This window comes from Sinohyriopsis cumingii, chromosome 8, assembly GCF_028554795.1.
Source record: "Sinohyriopsis cumingii isolate HCF-2022 chromosome 8, ASM2855479v2, whole genome shotgun sequence".
Classification (NCBI taxonomy): Eukaryota; Metazoa; Mollusca; class Bivalvia; order Unionida; family Unionidae; genus Sinohyriopsis; species Sinohyriopsis cumingii.
Genome location: NC_142968.1, coordinates 108,489,731 through 108,508,856, shown reverse-complemented (window position 1 = coordinate 108,508,856; position 19,126 = coordinate 108,489,731). Strand labels below are relative to the sequence as shown.

At 35.5% G+C, this 19,126-nt stretch overlaps 1 protein-coding gene across 1 annotated transcript in view; it reads left to right on the top strand.

The window, feature by feature from the left end:
- Positions 1-19,126, top strand: part of LOC149794351 (uncharacterized) — a 115,967-nt gene that overhangs the window by 68,965 nt on the left and 27,876 nt on the right. The window contains exon 13 of the mRNA XM_089969103.1: positions 14,942-15,079. Within this exon, the coding sequence (XP_089825229.1) occupies positions 14,942-15,079 (138 nt within the window). The remainder of the gene's footprint in view (positions 1-14,941; positions 15,080-19,126) is intronic.

Here is a 19,126-nt window from a genome sequence, read left to right as displayed (position 1 = left end):
TCCTTGTCCAAACTTAAAATGGTTTCTGCAAAGAAACTTAAGATCAAGACCACATACATTGACCGAGGGTCCAAGAAATTCACAGCCATTGGTCAGTAATCTCCAGAGTCAACTACGCCTACACATTACCATTTAAATATAATGTTCCATTTAAGATGTTCCTGTTTGTTTTAAGTCATAATTATTTAAAGTTATAGAATTCCAGAAATTTTCAAATGTCAGAGGAAACATTGAATAAAACTAGCTTTTTCCCAAAATTGTCAATTTTGTAGAATCAGCAGATTAAACCGATCAATATGGAAAGTATTCCAAGTTGCTTTACGTGTCATTTCCTTCATTTGGATAAGTAAATAATTGACATTTTTCAATTTTTGTGTTTCAGTGATTTGATGATGATTTTAGGTTTAATTTTGATATTTATATACAGAGAATCTTTTGATAAACCCATGATATCCAGGCCCCAAATTTCGTGAAAATTTAAGCCTAGACAGTTGATTGGTCAGTTTCAAGACAGACCTCATTTGCAGCCAATAATTGTGGTATCAAGCCTGGTTGTTGTCATAGAATATTATAAAGAACTACACAAGACAACAAGAGCACAATGTTTGTACATAATATTTGTGATTGCAGGAAATTCAGTACCTCGTACCAGTGTGACAAACTATGCTACAGAGGGTATATTAACTATATTGTGATGATCAGTGCATGTTGTTTACTCTGCTTAGCTCTTCTGTTTTAGTTGTTGACTTACCATATATATTTGCTTTTAAGTCAAGTCAAACTGCAAACAACAAAAATTACGATTTAACGTAGTATAATGTGCCAGCATATCAGTGTCTATGCTGTTTGTCCTACTGATTACTCCTAACAAACTGTACACAACCAGATCTGACGATGCATTGGCAGGTTTGGGAATTTGCAGTTTGACTTGTCATTTAAGTGAGTATATACAGTAATAAATTGGTATTGTGGTAGGATGGTTTTAAAGAAATTTCACCATTTTTGTTTGCTTCTGTGAATGAATTTTGTTAAAACCCATACATCAAAGAGAAAAGTCTGTCATTACCAGAGTTCCACTAAATCTGGGGTCGGCAACCTATTTTACACATGCCACTTTTTCCAGATTAATTACAAAATGAACGAGTGTGTGCCACCAGTAAGAGAGTAACACTGTTAAAATTGAGATTTTTTAGATGCCCTTTGAGTGCCACACAAAACCTCTTGACGTGCCATCTTGTGGCACATGTGCCATAGGTTGCCAGCCCCTGCACTAAATTGTAGCTAGAATTGAGTGTTTAGAAGTGGGTGGGTTCTTTCAAACAAAAAGGAGAGTCTGGCCTGCATGACCACAGAATGTCAAAAGCTAAAACACTGAATTAATATGCTGTATGTCCTTGCATACAAGTCAGATCCAGCTGCAAACAGCATAGATCCTGATCTGCAATCATGTGATACTCCAGCAGATATGGGTATATGCTGTTTGTTCAAATCAATCAGCAGAACAAACTGCAGACCCTGAACTGCAAGTGCTTTACAAAGTGACAGATCAGGGTCTCTGCTTTATGGTTGGAACTGACTTGCACTTGAGTATATATGGTAATATGTTTGCAATTAATTAATTGTCTGGCTTTGATCTTCTCCATTCAGATGAAATGATGTTACACCATGTCTGCTTTGGAATGTTGGCAGCTAATACATTTATCCCTTGTTAAACTGCCATAATCGGGGTACAAAACCGCTGACCACATTATGTACCAAACTGTGGTAAAGAAAGAATGATAAATTTGATGATTTGTGTCAGAGTGGGAGGGTATGAGCAAAATGTGAGTCAAATATGTGGTAATAATTGTAATATAAGCTAATAAAATACATGTATATATTTTTCAATTCATAGTACATGTATATTTTGTCAGATCCTGTTTTAGAAAGGAAATAAAGATACAATACTAAGCAATAGGGGTGAAACGAATCATCGATATATTGATGCATCAATACTTTTGCTGAAACAATACACATATAAATACAAGAGACGGAAAATCGATAACATAAACGATACTTACCGTATGCATGTTATTTTAGTCTTCAGCAGTCATGAATAATTATTAGTTGCCTTGTTATTCTATAAAATTATAACCCATCTGAAACAGCATTTGCAGTCACAGGCACTCATGTTTATTTTAGTAAAAATGAAAAATATTAATTGAGAATACCCACTTTCCATCTACAAGTTAACACAAAGTGACATAGTTTGTAATCTTGTTCCCCCCCCCTCCCCCCCCCCCCAATTTCATGCTAATTATCTTAACTTAGAAGTATGTTCAGCATATGGGGGCGCTCACCAGTTAACATGTACTTTTGAGAGAGTGACATATGTAAGGTGAAGTAGTTTGCATTTAAAACATGCACAATGGAGAGAATGTTGGCATACCTCTATGCTACATTAATGTTGTTGTTGTTGTTGTTGTGGGGTTTAACGCCATTTTTCAGCACACGATAGGCTATATATGGCGGCCAGTATTAATGGTGGAGGAAGAACCTGGGAAAACCCCAGAAAGAACCACCGACCCACGAGAAGCTACTGGCATGCTTTCTCACATACCTACATTGGCTGAATCTGAAGACTCGAACTGGCGCAAACAGAGGTGAGATGGCAGTGATCCGTAACGGAGAATGCTTTAGACCACTCGGCCACTCGGGGCCCCTACATTACATTAATGTAATGTGGATGATATTTCTTTGGATATTGTACTTTTGGAAATTTTACATGATTTAAGCACACTGCTATCTAAAATGACTGCTCCCTTGTGTTTAAAAAAAAAAGCCTGAATTAGTCTAAAGTACAGTATACATAGAAGCTATTAAAATAGGGAAAATGAACTTTGCCAGACTAGACAATACCAGCTTGTGAAAGTGCAATGAATGAATTACCAAATATATCAAATGTAAAAAAAAGTTACCAGCTCTTTTTTATACAGTTTACCTCTGAAGTTCAGGAAGTGAAAATGATGAAGTAGAGCTAGCACTTTTTTGAAAGGTGCACATCTGAAGTAAGGCCAAGCTGTATACTCTATAACCCATATTACACCCATCAATCATACACCAAAATAAAGGGAATTAAAGGTTCTTTGAATTATACCTAAGATATACAAGGTCTTTTTTAAATAGCCAGTATAACCAGTGAGGAAAGCCGGGGAAATTCGTTTTCTTTAAAATCCTAACCCTATGCAAAATGCGAAACTGTAGAGCGGCACCTATACATTCCAAACACGTTTCACTTGTTTAATGAAGTACTTTGCTCATCGTTTAATAACCACTTTCATGCAAAATTTCTACTTTGAATGGTATCTTGACTTCTTTGGTCGATTTGAAAGCTACGATACCGGTGTGTTGCACATTGAAATATGTTACATTGAATTCTCATTTGTTGTTATTGCTTTTTCCGCTCCAGGTTAAAGAATAACCACCAATCAGAAATCAGTGTAGCTTATTCTCTGCGTGATAAACAGGGAGTATTGGCAGAGCAGCAGAGACTTTGCACAAAAGTCATTGTATGTCAAGTACTTTAGTGGATATGCTGTCATGGTGCCGTTGCATGAATTGTACAAAATTTGTGCAAATTCACACGACTGGAGAATAGTGAAATGCAGAAACTCTCACAAATTTGTTAAAGTCCCACAAATGAAAATGTGCTGGGCAAAGTATACAATTTTTATTTAACCGTTCTTGTTGAGATGTCTGTTTTATGGATAGCAACTGTTCCACATCTGGGGTTTTCAAGCACGGTATGAATAGTTGTGAAACTAAATATGATTAGAACAACGTGCCCAGGAATAAAAAGTATTGTGTAGTTTGAACCATTCATGAAAAAAGTTTTCAAATGCATGTTTATAACATGGGCTACCTAGAAAACCCAAAATGACTGATTCCCAGCATGGTTCATTATGATTTCATTCGGCAAGTACTGGCTGATAGTGATGATGACAATAATTTTAAAGTTATGAAGTATATCTGATTATTGGAGCTGGAAAAGCATTAATGGAGACATCAGTGAGTGATTTTGAGCCTGAAATGGTGTTAAATGTACATGCTGGATGGACAAGAAATAGATGGCATGACCCTTACAGTGATATTTCAAAATTAAATGTACAAAAGGCAGAATACTGAGCCTAATTAAAATACAGACAATTAAAAAGTATAATGCAATTTTCATTTTAATAATTAATCAAATTCACCCTGCAGATCATATGCTACAAAAACCATATACATGTATCCATATCAGGGTTAAGATAAACTGAATAAATTAAGGGTTAAAAAATGCTATTCTTAAGTAAAGATATTTATTTTAATACCTCTGTCTGCACAAGCATCGATGGATTAAATACCCGTATACAGCGTTATGGAACAGATACAAAATTTGGCATATTAGTCAGTAAACTACTGATTTAAAGCGCTCTCCGTTACGGATCACTGCCATCTCACCTCTGTCTGCGTAGGTTCGAGTCTCGGATTTGGCCAATGTGGGTATGTGAGAAAGCTTGCCAGTAGCTTCTCGAGGGTCGGTGGTTCTTTCCGTGGTTTCCCGGGTTCTTCCTCCACCATTAATACTGGCCGCCATGTATAGCCTATCGTGTGCTGAAAAATGGCGTTAAACCCTACAACAACAACTGATTTAAAATTCCTGTTTTGAAGCAGATGTATCGAAAAGATATTATCTGTGATTTATGGAAAATTGTATAAAGCAGTCCCAGAGAAGATTTTCCCAACATATTCAAGCTGACAAAGCTAGCTATGCATATGCCCCTTCATAAAGAAGCACAGAACAATATCGATACAAAGAAAAGAGCAGAGTATACTCAGAATTAATTGACAGATTAATGCTTTTACAACTAGAGGTGACATCTGTCAAAGATGTTGATTTCAGTAGAGCTATAAGAAAGTGGAGCAGGAAGAGAGATATTGAAGTTTAAATAAATATTGATCTATGATTGTTTTCTCCTCCCCTCCTTATTTCTTTGATAATGTGGGAAGTCTCCCTTAAAATAAAATCATGTCATCATATCTCCTTAAATTGTACATGGGAATTTCTCTTTTTTATGCAGAGATATTTAACCAGTGAATGAAGGTGCTGATGAAATAAATGAAATTAACATAGATTGAGCAATGGGGCAGATTTTAAACTGCTCAAGTTTATCACCTTATGTAAGTTACAAGATAATCATAGAATAGAACTGGGTGTAGTCAGTTGTTTTCCTTCTTCACTAACAAATACAAGTACCTGTGGAAGCAGCAATTTTTTGCATCTGCAGGCAATAAAATGTGATAGATTTTGTTGGTATTCAACCTTATTCCCAATGTCCAGATTGGTTCTAGATGAGATTTTCTTTGCACAAGGAAATTACATTATTTCTTCTCTTTTGAAGATAACATCGTAATGTCTTCCAAGTGTAACTGAGACACAGAATTGATAATGTTTTCAAATCATTCCTATTGTACAAACAAAGGGAGTTAAATGGGACCATCATTAAATAGCTTAAAATGTCTGTCTGTAGTCTGCATACCGGAAATACAACCAAGAATGTCAATATTCATGAAAGGACACCACCTACTTTCCAAAATTGGAAAGACCATCAAGTTCATATGTGTATCTATATCATATCACAGGCTGTGTATCATGAATTGTATCGATACATGGCACATGTGTATTGTTTCACCACTACTAAGCAAGTTGTTGTCATTCAGCCCAAGCATTTGATAGACCAGTTCAAGTACATGGTGTAATTTTGGTTACAGGATTCATAGTGGTGCCACATTATATCCAGAATTACATTATAATAGAGGGCATTATAGGAAGGGATAACAATTCAACATTGGTAACTCAATCACTCAGAAACTTGATATCACTTTACAGATTTGTTCAGTGTAAAATGCCTCCTGTCATCTGCAACTTCACTGAATATAAAACAACCAAACATTTGAAACAATAATCTTGTCCTACAGTGCTTTCAGTATTCAGATTGTTGTGTTGTTATGTTTCAAAACCAGAAAAGAGAAATATATCCTCAGGCTAGGGTTCAATGTGTGCAGACAAACACAGACAAGCAAAAATGTGACAGGTGAAATAGCTTTAAATTCATCCTTATGTTTTATTTTTTTGTAAATTTAGACATGTTATTTATAGTATCATTTCAGATGTTACATTTATCTTTCTCCCCAAGACTTATTAGGAATATATTCACTGTTGGGTTTTTTTTAAAGAAAATTTGAGATTTTGTATTGTGTTGTAAGGATTTATTTTTAGTGTTGACGAATGTATTATATTCACCCAGCTTGTATGGCGTAAGTATGAATTATATCCGCATCTTTAGATTTATTATCCAAATTTGTTTTATCTGTATCATTCATTATAGGCATTGTCATCCATTTTGTATTTTCATTTTGTAACTAGGCAAGACCAAGGCTCAAAATTTGCACTTGTCCATTCATATTTATGATTGACAGGTGACCAGGTGCAAGTGACTTTTTCAAGATGTTTGCCTGACTAGATGAGTGCATTTTTAAGCCAGTTATCAAATAAAAAGGAGGAAATGTTTTCTCTAACCAGTGGCATCCTTTATTCAGAATTTCTCTCAACTGATAACATAATCAACAAAAATAAAATTGTTCATTGCTGTTTCATTACAAGCACATGTATTTCAATGGATTTCTGTCAGCCAAATGCGTATTAATCAAATATTAAAAAGTAATAATTTTTGGTCATTTAACATTAATTAGATTTACATAAGCATCCCATGCACCATGACTGCTCCATCATATCCTTTTTTTTGTAGCAGAAGTGTTTCACTTCAGGAACTCGACATCCTTTTCTGTATGTTTGAAGGGTGCATTTTGAAATTTCATAATAAAAGTTAGAAAAACATTCAGTGTATTGAGCATGAAATGACATTACTAAAGCCTGAATGTACAAAACTTGCCAAATCATTGATACAAAATTATGTTTGTCAACATTTAGGTTTGTCAGTCTTCAAAATTTTACACCAGTAAAGGATGACTAAAATTTATGCAGATCAATTCAAAGTTAAAAGTCACTTGCCCATTAGGGATTTGGCTAGATGAAATTGATGGAGTCCTGAAGATGTCTATATTAGAGATGTACATGGAATATGTGCCGTTATCTATTCCAAATGTTTGGGCTGTGGTAAATATTAGGAAAAGTTTGGATAATTGGCCAACAGTCACCCAATCATAGGCTCATGCTTACTGATAAGTCTACCACCACCTTACTCCTATTTAGCACAGTCTTAGCTAATATCTTTGATAAATACTACCCCCAACATTATGACATTTATTAGACGAGCCTCCCATGTCTTGCCAGTGGTAGAAACATACTGTAGTCAGTAATGATATAAGAATTTAAATTTTGTGTACAGAACACAGATGCCCCTTTCTCTGGGTGAAGTGACCTAAATGCAAACATAAGAAAGGTGTGACATATGGACATAAAGTTACGGTAGCACTAAAGGCTGCCTACACATCGTGGTTGGGAATAAAAATCATACAGTTTCCTGCATAATATCTCCAAGAGACCCATACAGACAAGTTGCATTATAAATGAAGACACTTTATTGTGAGAGGTAATCTGACAAGTCAGGAATGCAATCTTCCAAACAAAATATAAGTTCTCATGATGTGAAATTGCTCTCTAAGAACTAAAATCAAGTCAATGAAAACTAGAGGATAATAATGAAACAAAATTTAACCAAGCTAATAGAATTCATGAGCATACTCACATATAGGAAGTTCAGTGGTATAATGAGGGACTTTATTGTGAGAGCACATTATATCACAGGATACTCTTTAAAAAAATGTCCAACAAACTGTCAATCAGGCTTAATTAGGTGAGACACAATTAATTAGGTAAGATTTAGCTAATACTCCTTGACCATTGTGTCTGTTGCACACACCAACTATCCATTACCTTGACCCTTGGTGATATTAAAACATCTCACCAGACATCCGATTGTTGGAACAGTTACACCAAAGATAATTATTAACTTTACATAAATGAATTTCATTTCCAAAATAACATCAGAGTAGGGAAATGACATTTTGGCTAAACATAGTTTTAAGTGAAGAAAGAACTGTTTTTTTTAAATTCTGTCATAAACATGATCAGAGGTTAAACAGAATTCAGATAAAGATGAATAGACTGTATTTTTCAGTCCAGATGTTAAAAATGTGGAACTTTTATTAGCTGGATAATAAGAAGTTTTACAAGGCAGTCGCCATGTTTGTAATAATCTTTGACTGTGAAAACTGGAGTGTGGGTGCATCCTTGATTGTATGTCATGACAGTGTTGCAACTTGGTGCAGATTGCAAATTTCCTGAAAATGTTAAGATCCTATGTCTTGCAAATTTTTATCCCTATGCACCACTAGAGCATGCTTTTTTTGACATCTGATGCAAACTATTATTTGTCCTTTGAGGTTTTTTTTCTTTCTTTCTGTATTCCAGATTAGGGAACATGGAGACCTTATGACCCACCCAGGTTCAACACTGTTGTGATATATCACACTTGGTTGTGGGATAAACAGCATTTGCCATATATACTTGCTTATAAGACAAGTCCAGCTGCAGCTACATAGACCCTGATCTTCCCTCACATAATGCACTAATATATCAGGGTCTGTGTTGTTTATTCTACTAATTACTCCTGACAAACTGCATATAGACAGATCTACCGCAACATAAATGCAACAGCAGACTTGGGTTTGTGCAATTTGCATTTGGACTTGTAATTAAGTACTTACAGTATATATCTTAATGGGTTATATTGTCATCAGAATTCCATCAACTGCCACTTAGGGTCCTACACATGGTAAAGCAAGGTTTATGGAATCACTAAGGGTCCTACACATGGTAAAGCAAGGTTTATGGAATCACTAAGGGTCCTACACATGGTAAAGCATGGTTTATAAAATCACTAAGGGTCCTACACATGGTAAAGCAAGGTTTATAAAATCACTAAGGGTCCTACACATGGTAAAGCATGGTTTATAAAATCACTTAGTGTCCTACACATGGTAAAGGATGGTTTATAAAATCACTTAGTGTCCTACATATGGTAAAGCATGGTTTATAAAATCACTTAGGGTCCTACACATGGTAAAGCAAGGTTTATAAAATCACTTAGGGTCCTACACTTGGTAAAGCAAAGTTTATAAAATCATTTAGGGTCCTACACTTGGTAAAGCATGGTTTATAAAATCACTTAGGGTCCTACAAATGGTAAAGCAAGGTTTATAAAATCACTTAGGGTCCTACACTTGGTAAAGCATGGTTTATAAAATCACTTAGGGTCCTACACATGGTAAAGCATGGTTTATAAAATCACTTAGGGTCCTACACATGGTGAAGCATGGTTTATAAAATCACTTAGGGTTCTACACTTGGTAAAGCATGGTTTATAAAATCACTTAGGGTCCTACACTTGGTAAAGCAAAGTTTAGAAAATATTATAGGGTCCTACACATGGTAAAGCAAGGTTTGTAAATTGTAAACCTTATACAGTATATTATATAGGTACCATACATAGTCACTTATAAGTTGAGCCAAACTGCAGGCAACAAAGATCTTGATCTGCAATATTAGAATGCACCTGCAGTTCAAGGTCTTTGTTGTTTGTTCTACCAATTACTCCTATCAAACTGCACACACCCAGATCTGCTGGTGCATTATGAAACAGATCTGAGTTTGTACAGTTTGTATTTGGGACTCATGCGAGTATGTGTTTTGTGATTTGGATTTTTAATGTAGCTTTCACAATTTTCCCATCATATCGCTGCAATGTCTGCAGTGTGGCGGTATATAGTGATGTCTAGCACTGGGGCATCATGTCCCACCAGTAATATTTTCATGACACCAGGCCGACCAGTCCTTACACTAATCTCTTAATGTTGAGCGCCAGGCAATGCAGTTGCTAATACCATTTTTGTAAGTTTTTGGTATGACTGCCTGGGTTCGAACCCGTGACCTCCCGCATACAAGGCGAATGCTCTAACCACTTAGGCCACTGGAGCAGTTGAGTATATGTCATTAGTCCATAATAAAAACCTTTTAGAGGTATGTTGTATTGTTTGAAATTATAAAGTGAGGTAAACAATCCTTGGATGTATAACCAATCCAAACTTCGCCCATAAATATCATAGGATTCTTGACACTAAATGTTGTGGTGAGGCAGCCAAAAAAGAGAGCATGAAATAAAATCGTAACCATGTTAACATGTAAGGAACCAAACCAAAAGCTTAAAAAATCCTGGTATACGCCTTGATGTACCATCTGTATTGACTCTTTGCTTGCAGTTTTGGTTTATTCAGGGGTGAATATATGGAATCTGGTATTTCAGTTGATTTCATCATGAATAATAGTTAGCTTCTTGGCTTCTGTTATCCAATATAATTATCAAATTTATCTCATATATTAGCATCGGTATAATCAAAGAAAGCTTTTCTGTGATCTTTCATATTTAATAACCTTTACACATTTTAATTTAACAACCTGTACACATTTTAATTTAACAACCGGTACACATTTGACTTCTTTGTAGCTTTAGGTTCAAGGTGACATTCTGTAATAAGTTGTAGGAAAATGACCAAAAGTTACTAAAATTTTGAACTGTAAATGTAAGGACAGTTCCTGTCAGTACATTTTTTTTACACAAATATGTTATCACTAATACATGTAATATTTGTATTGATGCATCTGTACTCAGTTTTAGATCACCATGCCATTCGGCCAGGAAAGCTTACGGCATGGTCCTGCACCCTCACTCTAGTATCCATCTGTCAGCTGATGCACTTTAGAAGTCCATATTTCAGATCCAATTTAAAAAAAAACTTGGAATGTGAGTTTATATAATCATGATCTCAGATCTGATTTAAATAAAACTTGGAATGTGAGTTTATATAATCATGATCTCAGATCCAATTTAAATAAAACTTGGAATGTGAGTTTATATAATCATGATCTCAGATGGGTTTCATGATTGAGCAGTATACAAGCATTAATAGAGGTGACCTTGAGTCTGAGCTTGTTGAGACTGGTAGTCATATTTCTAGTTATGTTTGTATTAGACTTAAAACACATGCTTATATCATCATGCTAAATTGCAAATTTGATGAACTGATTTTTCATTTCATTGAATGAGTTTGTTGCCATTCAAGAAGCCATTATGATGCTGCAATTTTTATCAAAAATGAAATGTTGGCATTTATTATCATTCTCTTGCGTGGATTTGATAATAAGTGAAAATTACACATAGTAATGATTTAAACTTGAATCTGATTGGCTCAGCTTGTTACCACTCTGGAAGACATATTTGTGATTTGATTTTGTTCAAACATGGAATTATGCCAGTGTCTTAAAGATCTTGGACTGTTTCAGTAATGAGTGAGATCCATGCATGTTAATGAGATGATCTTGCATTTGATTGGCTGGGCTCATTACCACCCTTGAAATTATGTTCGTCTGTTTTATCATCATCAAGATCTTGGATGACTTCGTTTTTGAGCAAGAGACTATGAATATTAATTAGGAATTTATCTTTGCAAAGATTTTGAACAGGATATAGTAAAATAGGTAAAAACAACAGAAATTTTTTTAGTGATATTTTACATAGGATGTGTTCTTTCACTGCTACATAAGCCTGCTTAAAAAAAGTCAATTGGTAAGAAATGTAGGCCAGGTGAGTGATATCTGGCTTACTTAGGCTTGGTAAGCAATGTAGGCCAGGTGGAGATATCTGGCTTATTCAGGCTTGGCAAGCAATGTAGGCCAGGTGAGTTGTATCTGGCTTACTTTGGCTTGGTAAGCAATGTAGGCCAGGTGAGTGATATCTGGCTTACTTATACCTATGATAACATTTGTCACATTGAAAGTAAGTTGTCTGTTTAGTTCATTTTGAAAATTATGAAGTCATCAGCAATCAAACTTGACCATTGTAATTTTGTATGGAGAACATGAACATGCAGTTTTGTCAGCTTTCACAAATTTGAAATTAATTTAATTTGTTAAACATAACCTTTTTTATAATATCATGATTACTGTTTCATAACTTTGTAATTTTGTTGTGCAAATTTTGTTTATTGATTGCACAGGTGAAATTTATTTGATAGCAACAAAAATGAGTAATAACAAATTCAGGTTTTCAAGCTTATGATACCTACTTTTGCCTAAGAAATATGAAGATGTTATTTTCCTCACATCCATTTTTTTAACACATTAACCCCTAGCGACAACTTTACGGGGCAGGAGGTAGTAGCCTACTGGCAAGCTCTGTAGCATCATGGTCATGCATGATACACTAAAGTGGGTGTTATTATAGAAAGGTAGACAGATGTAGCTCTACAATGATACCAAATAATCTGGAATATCTAGTTGCACTACAAAACACAGATAGAAAAGCCTCATTTTTTGGACCCGACTTTTTTTACCCAAAATTTGCCCGTGGTCGGAATCTGATTTTGTGTCCGGATTTTAGACTTTTTGGTCTCCGATCTAAGGCAAACCGGTATGAACTGCAAACAGACAGATGAGCCTTTGCTAAAAGTAGGATAAGATGGGCATTTGGAATAAAGAGTGGTCTCCATACAAAAATAATGGCTCTGTTTAGCAAAAACAAAAACAAAAAAAAGTCCAACTTTTACCCTTCTGCTCATGTGCGAGTTAAATAGCCAACGAAAATCTATGTTTCTAACACCACTAGGCAGTATGTTATTGAAAGATGACCGAGGATTTGGTGTTTTCGAGTCTATTCAGAAATAGCTTTCAAAATGTGTTTCCTTCTCGATTTTTAGGCAAAAATGACAAAAAGCTCCAGGGGTTAATATGTTAAACAGCAGATTCTGATATACTGATCTGTGAATTTCAGGTTGGTTGTTTTTTTTTTTGTTGGGTACCAAATTTTATAATCATTCTGTTTATACAAAAGGGTCATTTCCACACACAAGCATTGCAAAAAATGCTAATTTTTAAAAAATCATGAAACCATGACACTTATAAAAATAAAATGATTCCCAGTATTCTTAGGTCATTGTCATTGTTAATTCCTGTATTGTCAGGTCATTATTATAAATGAATTCCCAATATTGTCAGGTCATTAATGTAAATATTTCACAATATTGTCATGTCATTGTTGTAAATGGATTCACAAAATTGGCGGGTCATTGTTTTAAATGAATTCATAATATTGGTAGGTAATTGTTTTAATTTAAGTCTCACTATTGTCAGGTCATTGTTATAAATGAATTCACAATATTGTTGGGTCAATAATTCCACAGTATTGTTGGGCCTTTGTTATACAAAATTCAACAGTATTGTCAGGTCATATTTATAAATAATTCCACAGTATGTCAGATCATTGTTATAAATATTTCCACAGTATGTCAGATCATTGTTATAAATATTTCCACAGTGTGTCAGGTCATTGCTATAAATATTTCCAGTGTGTCAGGTCATTGTTATAAATAATTCCATAGTATGTCAGGTCATTGTTATAAATATTTCCACAGTGTGTCAGGTCATTGTTATAAAAAATTCCACAGTATATCATGTCATTGTTATAAATATTTCCACATTGTATCAGGTCATTGTTATAAATAATTCCACAGTATATCAGTTTATAGTTATAGATTTTAATACACTGATAATACTATATGTACTCATTTATAAGTTGAGTCCAACAGCAACTGCATAGACCCAGATCTGCTATAGCACAGTACGCCAGCAGATCTAGGTCTATACATTTTGTTAGAAGTAATCAGTAAAACAAACAACATAGACCCAGACTGCAGATCAAAGTCTGTCATTTGCAAATGAACTCTGCTTATAGGTGAAAATAAGCAGTTTTAATACAAAAAGGTTTTTACAAATTTTTATTTGGAAAGGTCGATTTTCATCAAACCTGCCTTTGTGGAAGGTCAATATGGTGATTGCGGGATAACTGTGACATCCTTGGTCATGTCTGTCCACACGTCTCCATGCTTACATCCATCCACACTATCGATCAAGCTCAATGTTAAATAATATTGCAAGTCTTTCATAAATAAATGACTTCATTAATGAAGGTCGGGGACAATCTGGACAGGCAGATCGGGAACATATTCCTTTGAGTATTACAAATACATTGGGGTATGAGTAAGTAATAAATCATACATGCTGGATCAAATACAATGGGATAGGAGTAAGTAATAAATTATACATGCTGGATCAAATACATTGGGATTGGAGTAAGTAATAAATCTTACATGCTGGATCAAATACAATGGGATAGGAGTAAGTAATAAATCATACATGCTGGATCAAATACAATGGGATAGGAGTAAGTAATCAATCATATATGCTGGATCAAATACAATGGGATAGGAGTAAGTAATAAATCATACATGCTGGATCAAGTACAATGGGGTAGGAGTAAGTAATAAATCATACATGCTTGATCAAATACATTGGGATAGGAGTAAGTAATAAATCTTACATGCTGGATCAAATACACGGTCAGTGGTTAGTGTTATCAGTTTTTAAATTTTACCATTCAAGATAAACGGATGCAACTTGGTAAAGTTATATATCTGTACTTGGAGATGTGTTTGATATCAGAGTTTGGGTTACAGAGGCTATTATTCAAGAAAAGATGAAATTGTATATCAATGTATTTTCTTGTGTATGTATGAAAACTTAGGGTCTTTGTATCTTCAAATCAAGTCATATATATATGTGTATATGCTAGATTTAGTAACATTCCACACCTTTGAATGTAAAGCATGCATTATGATTACTGTTACTGTGTTCTTTTTGTTTTTAAATCTATGCTCATGGACAGTATTCTATGCAATATGATGCTGTTTGTCTTACATATAATTTGTGCATCTGTTTGTCTGTTTACAGAGGAAGGTTTCCGACTGTCTGAGGCAGAGATTGGAGGCATCATTGGCGGGTTGCTCTTTCTGATCATAGCTGTAACTCTTGCAATTATCGCTGTCATCTGTAGTCGAAGGCGTGAGAGAAAACAAGTTGCTAGATATGGTAAGTCAAATGGAAAGTTAGATACAATCATTTTTTTACAAACTCATTCAATGTATGAATGTGAAATACTTTTTTATGTTTTTTACTTTTTTCTTTTTATCACCGATCATAAGTTGCCATGTATTACATGTTATATCAGATATATCAAGGTTTTTCAAGTGTCAAGCATTGTACTCTAAGAATTTTCAGAAGAGTTAAGCAGTGTTTTTTTTAAATTTATATCCGTTTGCACATCATCAAGTAGGGTTGGGATGCAGGGTTAGAATCATATGACAAATTAACCCACCAATCGTTTTTTTATATATAAATATCAGTTTTGTTTCCAGTCTGTTATGCTGCCAGTGTAGGAGCTGGTTACGTGCAATTGGTTTTAAGTGATTCACTTATGTGACTACTGTATAAACTGTTTACACTGTATACACTGTTTAATCGGACTGCACAATGAATGGCCCATATGTGACTGCAGGATATAAAACAAATGACCCAGTTGTGACTGCAGCATATAAAATGAATGACCCAGTTGTGACTGCAGGATATGAACACTTGGATCAAGTCTATGCTGACTCATGGGACAGAATTTATGCTTACTGTAAAATTTAAATTTATGTTTAATGACTCTGACATTGCTTAAAAATTTCATTGTGGTAGATCAAAGGAACTACTATTGTTAAAGAAATTGCAGTCAATACTGTATTAAACTTAGCTGAAGAATGCAGAATTGCCCATTCACTATTTCTACAGATGGAAGCAATGATCTAGGAAGCTTCAAGATCTTTCCTCTTGTTATCAGAACTGTTGATTTAGTATCATCATCAGTAACCTCAACTGCAACAGGTGAAGAAATATTCAATCCGATACAGAATGAATTACAAGTTCATGACATTTCTTGGAAGAATTGCTTGGCTTCTGGGTCTGACAACAATGCCCCTGTGATTTTTGAGAGTTGAGAAGAGTCTTTGGTTTTATGATTAAAGAGCAACCAGTTTATATCTTTCAGGCTGTGTATGTCATCTGATACATATAGTGGCAGAAAAGGGTGCTGCATTTCTGCCACTGAATGTTGACCAGCTTTTGACAGATGTTGTTGTTGTAGGGTTTAACGCCATTTTTCAGCACACGATATGCAATACATGGCGGCCAGTATTAATGGTGGAGGAAGAACCCAAGGAAACCCTGGAAAGAACCATCGACCCACGAGAAGCTACTGGCAAGCTTTCTCACATACCCACATTGGCTGAATCCGAGACTCGAACCCACGCAGACATAGGTGAGATGGCAGTGATCCGTAACGGAGAGCACGTTAGACCTCTTGGCCACTCAGGGCCCCCATTGACAGATGTATATTATTATTTGGACAAAAGCAGTAAATGGCAAGCAGTGTTCAAAGATAGGCAGATATGATACGAAAGCAAATAAAATTCTAAAACACGTTTCAACTAGATGGCTAGCATCAACAGTTGTTTACAAACACTTTTGGACAACTGAGAACCTCTTCATGAATTTTTCAAAGAGCAAGAGAAATCTATGTCATCCACATCTTTAAAAGAAAGATAAGTAAGCTGAGACACACCTCTTCTCCAACAAATTGCTTTGTATGTCTTTCTTGGAAGATGCTCTAAAACCATGTGATGATGTGAATACAGAGCTACAGTGTGATGCACCATTAATACATGTGCTAAAAAGACGTCATGAAAAGCTTGTTAAAACCATTCTTTTGAAGTTTGTGAAGCCTTCAGCTATGCTTTATCAGTCTGTAACAGAAGTTTAGTTTGAAGTTAAGCACTATCAGAAAGAGGATAAAGATATTTTGATTGGACAGGCTGCAACAGATTTTATTGCTAGAAAAGATGAAGTCCACCCAAGAGAACATAGGCTGCAAGATTTGTATGATGGGGCAAGAAAGTTTTTTGAAACATCAGCAAAGTACATTAGAGACATGTTGCCCCTTAAAGATGATTTATTAAAGCATGCTGAAATTTGGATCCATCATTGCAACCAGAAGTTAAACTGGCATCTTTGGATTATTTCTTTGAAAGATTTTCAGTATTATTACCTGAGGAAGTGACTGCAGCAGATGTGAAATTGGAAATGCCACAATATCAGTCCACAGATAGTCATGTCTGACAAATAGAATCGATGAAACCTGGGTTGCTATGAGCCAGTTGAAGGAAGATGGAATAGCAGTCTTCAAAATATTGCCAAAAATAATGCTTTCATTAATGGCAGTACCTCATTCATCTGCACACTGTCAGCAAGCTTTCTCCCTAGCAAAACAAATCAAACAGAGTTCATTAGTAAATTGAGTGCAGAGACTGTAGAGGCACTTTTAATTTCAAAATGTAGACCAGGGTCAGCTACAGACAGGATCTACACTGAAAATGAGCTGCAGGACCTGAAAAGTGCTTACTACAGGTCCCTTTGGATGAATTGAGTAGTCCTGGACTTGACTTTTGTATATTTGTATATATCGTAAACAGGTGGGTGCTGGATTTTATACATAAATATTTTTTATAAATATGCATTACTGGTATTTAATGATGTTTTGAGAGAATTTATTTTGTTTATTCATGCTAGCAGACTTATGTTCCTTATTTTCATGCTCTGTCCCTCATTTTTGGTGATTGCATCCCTCAAAAACATTTTCTGGGGTAGTCATATCTGACATAATGAATATTGCTGGTAAATTCCCCATACAGTATCATTTATTAGCAGCAATAGCTTACATATAGCTATTGTTTAGCTTTCGTATTCATGCCCAAAAAATGCATCATCCATTTGATATGCATACATTCTCTCTTCGAGTGAAGAATTATCAGTATGATGCAATTCCTCATGCAACTTCTTGATATGTTATGTGCAAAACAAGCACAGATAGTTATCATTTTCAAGGACACTGATATGATCAGACATGTGCCAAATTCACCAGAGAAAATTTGCCTGTAGCAATTTTTTTTTAACCACAATTGCAGCCTGGCCTCTACAATAATTTATTTCTAATAGTTTTACATTATCTATTTATTTTTTCCAAATCCTTATGTGGTAACCTTTTCCCTCCAGTTTTGGTTCCTTCGTGGACTTGGGGTTACTTCGTTTATACTGGCAGGGGTCGGATACACTTACTATCTAAATCCTTTTTTGTCTTGGTACTGGTAAATCATTGTATGCAAGGACCAGATGCTGTGTTCTTCAGTTTAGATTAATGCTGCAGGAACAATGTTATATACAGTATCTGTACTAGATATTTGATTCAGCACAATTTTTTCACATTGTTATTGTATGTATGTTTATGTCTACTGAACTGGGACAGGAACAGTCCTAGGGACTTGAGCCCTCTCCTGCCATACATCCCACTACCAGGCATTCTTGTTTTAGCTTGCTAGGCCACTTTTCCAAGGCCTCGTCAAGCATCACAGAGAATGGTTGGGTCCTTTCAATAGTGAACAAGGGGTACCAACTCCATTTGCAGGAACTACCTACTCTATCCAGGACCCCCATCTTTCTTCACCAGTCCAATCTGGTGAAAATGAGGGAGGAAATGCATACTTTTTTATAGAGAGGGGCAGTCAAGAGGGTCCTAACAATCATTCACCCGCCTTATATTCCAATATCTTTCTGGTCACCAAGAAAGCAGAAAGTTTTGCATTATAATCAAACTCTCCAATTTAAACCAATTTCTTCTGGAATAACCTTTCAAGATGGAGGCCACCTCCTCAGTCTCGAATGCACCTTTGACTCTCTGATTTGGGCAGTCTCCATGGACCTTCAGGATGCCGATCTACACATGCCCATATTTCCTCCTCACTGCAAATATCTCCGGTTTTGCTTAGACCAGGAAGTTTTTCAATTCCAGGTCCTACCATTCAGAACTTCTTCTGCACACTGAGTTTTCACCAGAGTTAAGGGAATAGTACTGTGGACACCAATTCTCTAGTATTTCACCGATTGGCTGGTGTGCAATGTTCACATCCAGTCCCTTCATCAGTATCTGCACCAGTGGTTGTCCATGGCAACTCATTTGGGCCTTTTGCCCAACCTTGTGAAATCAAG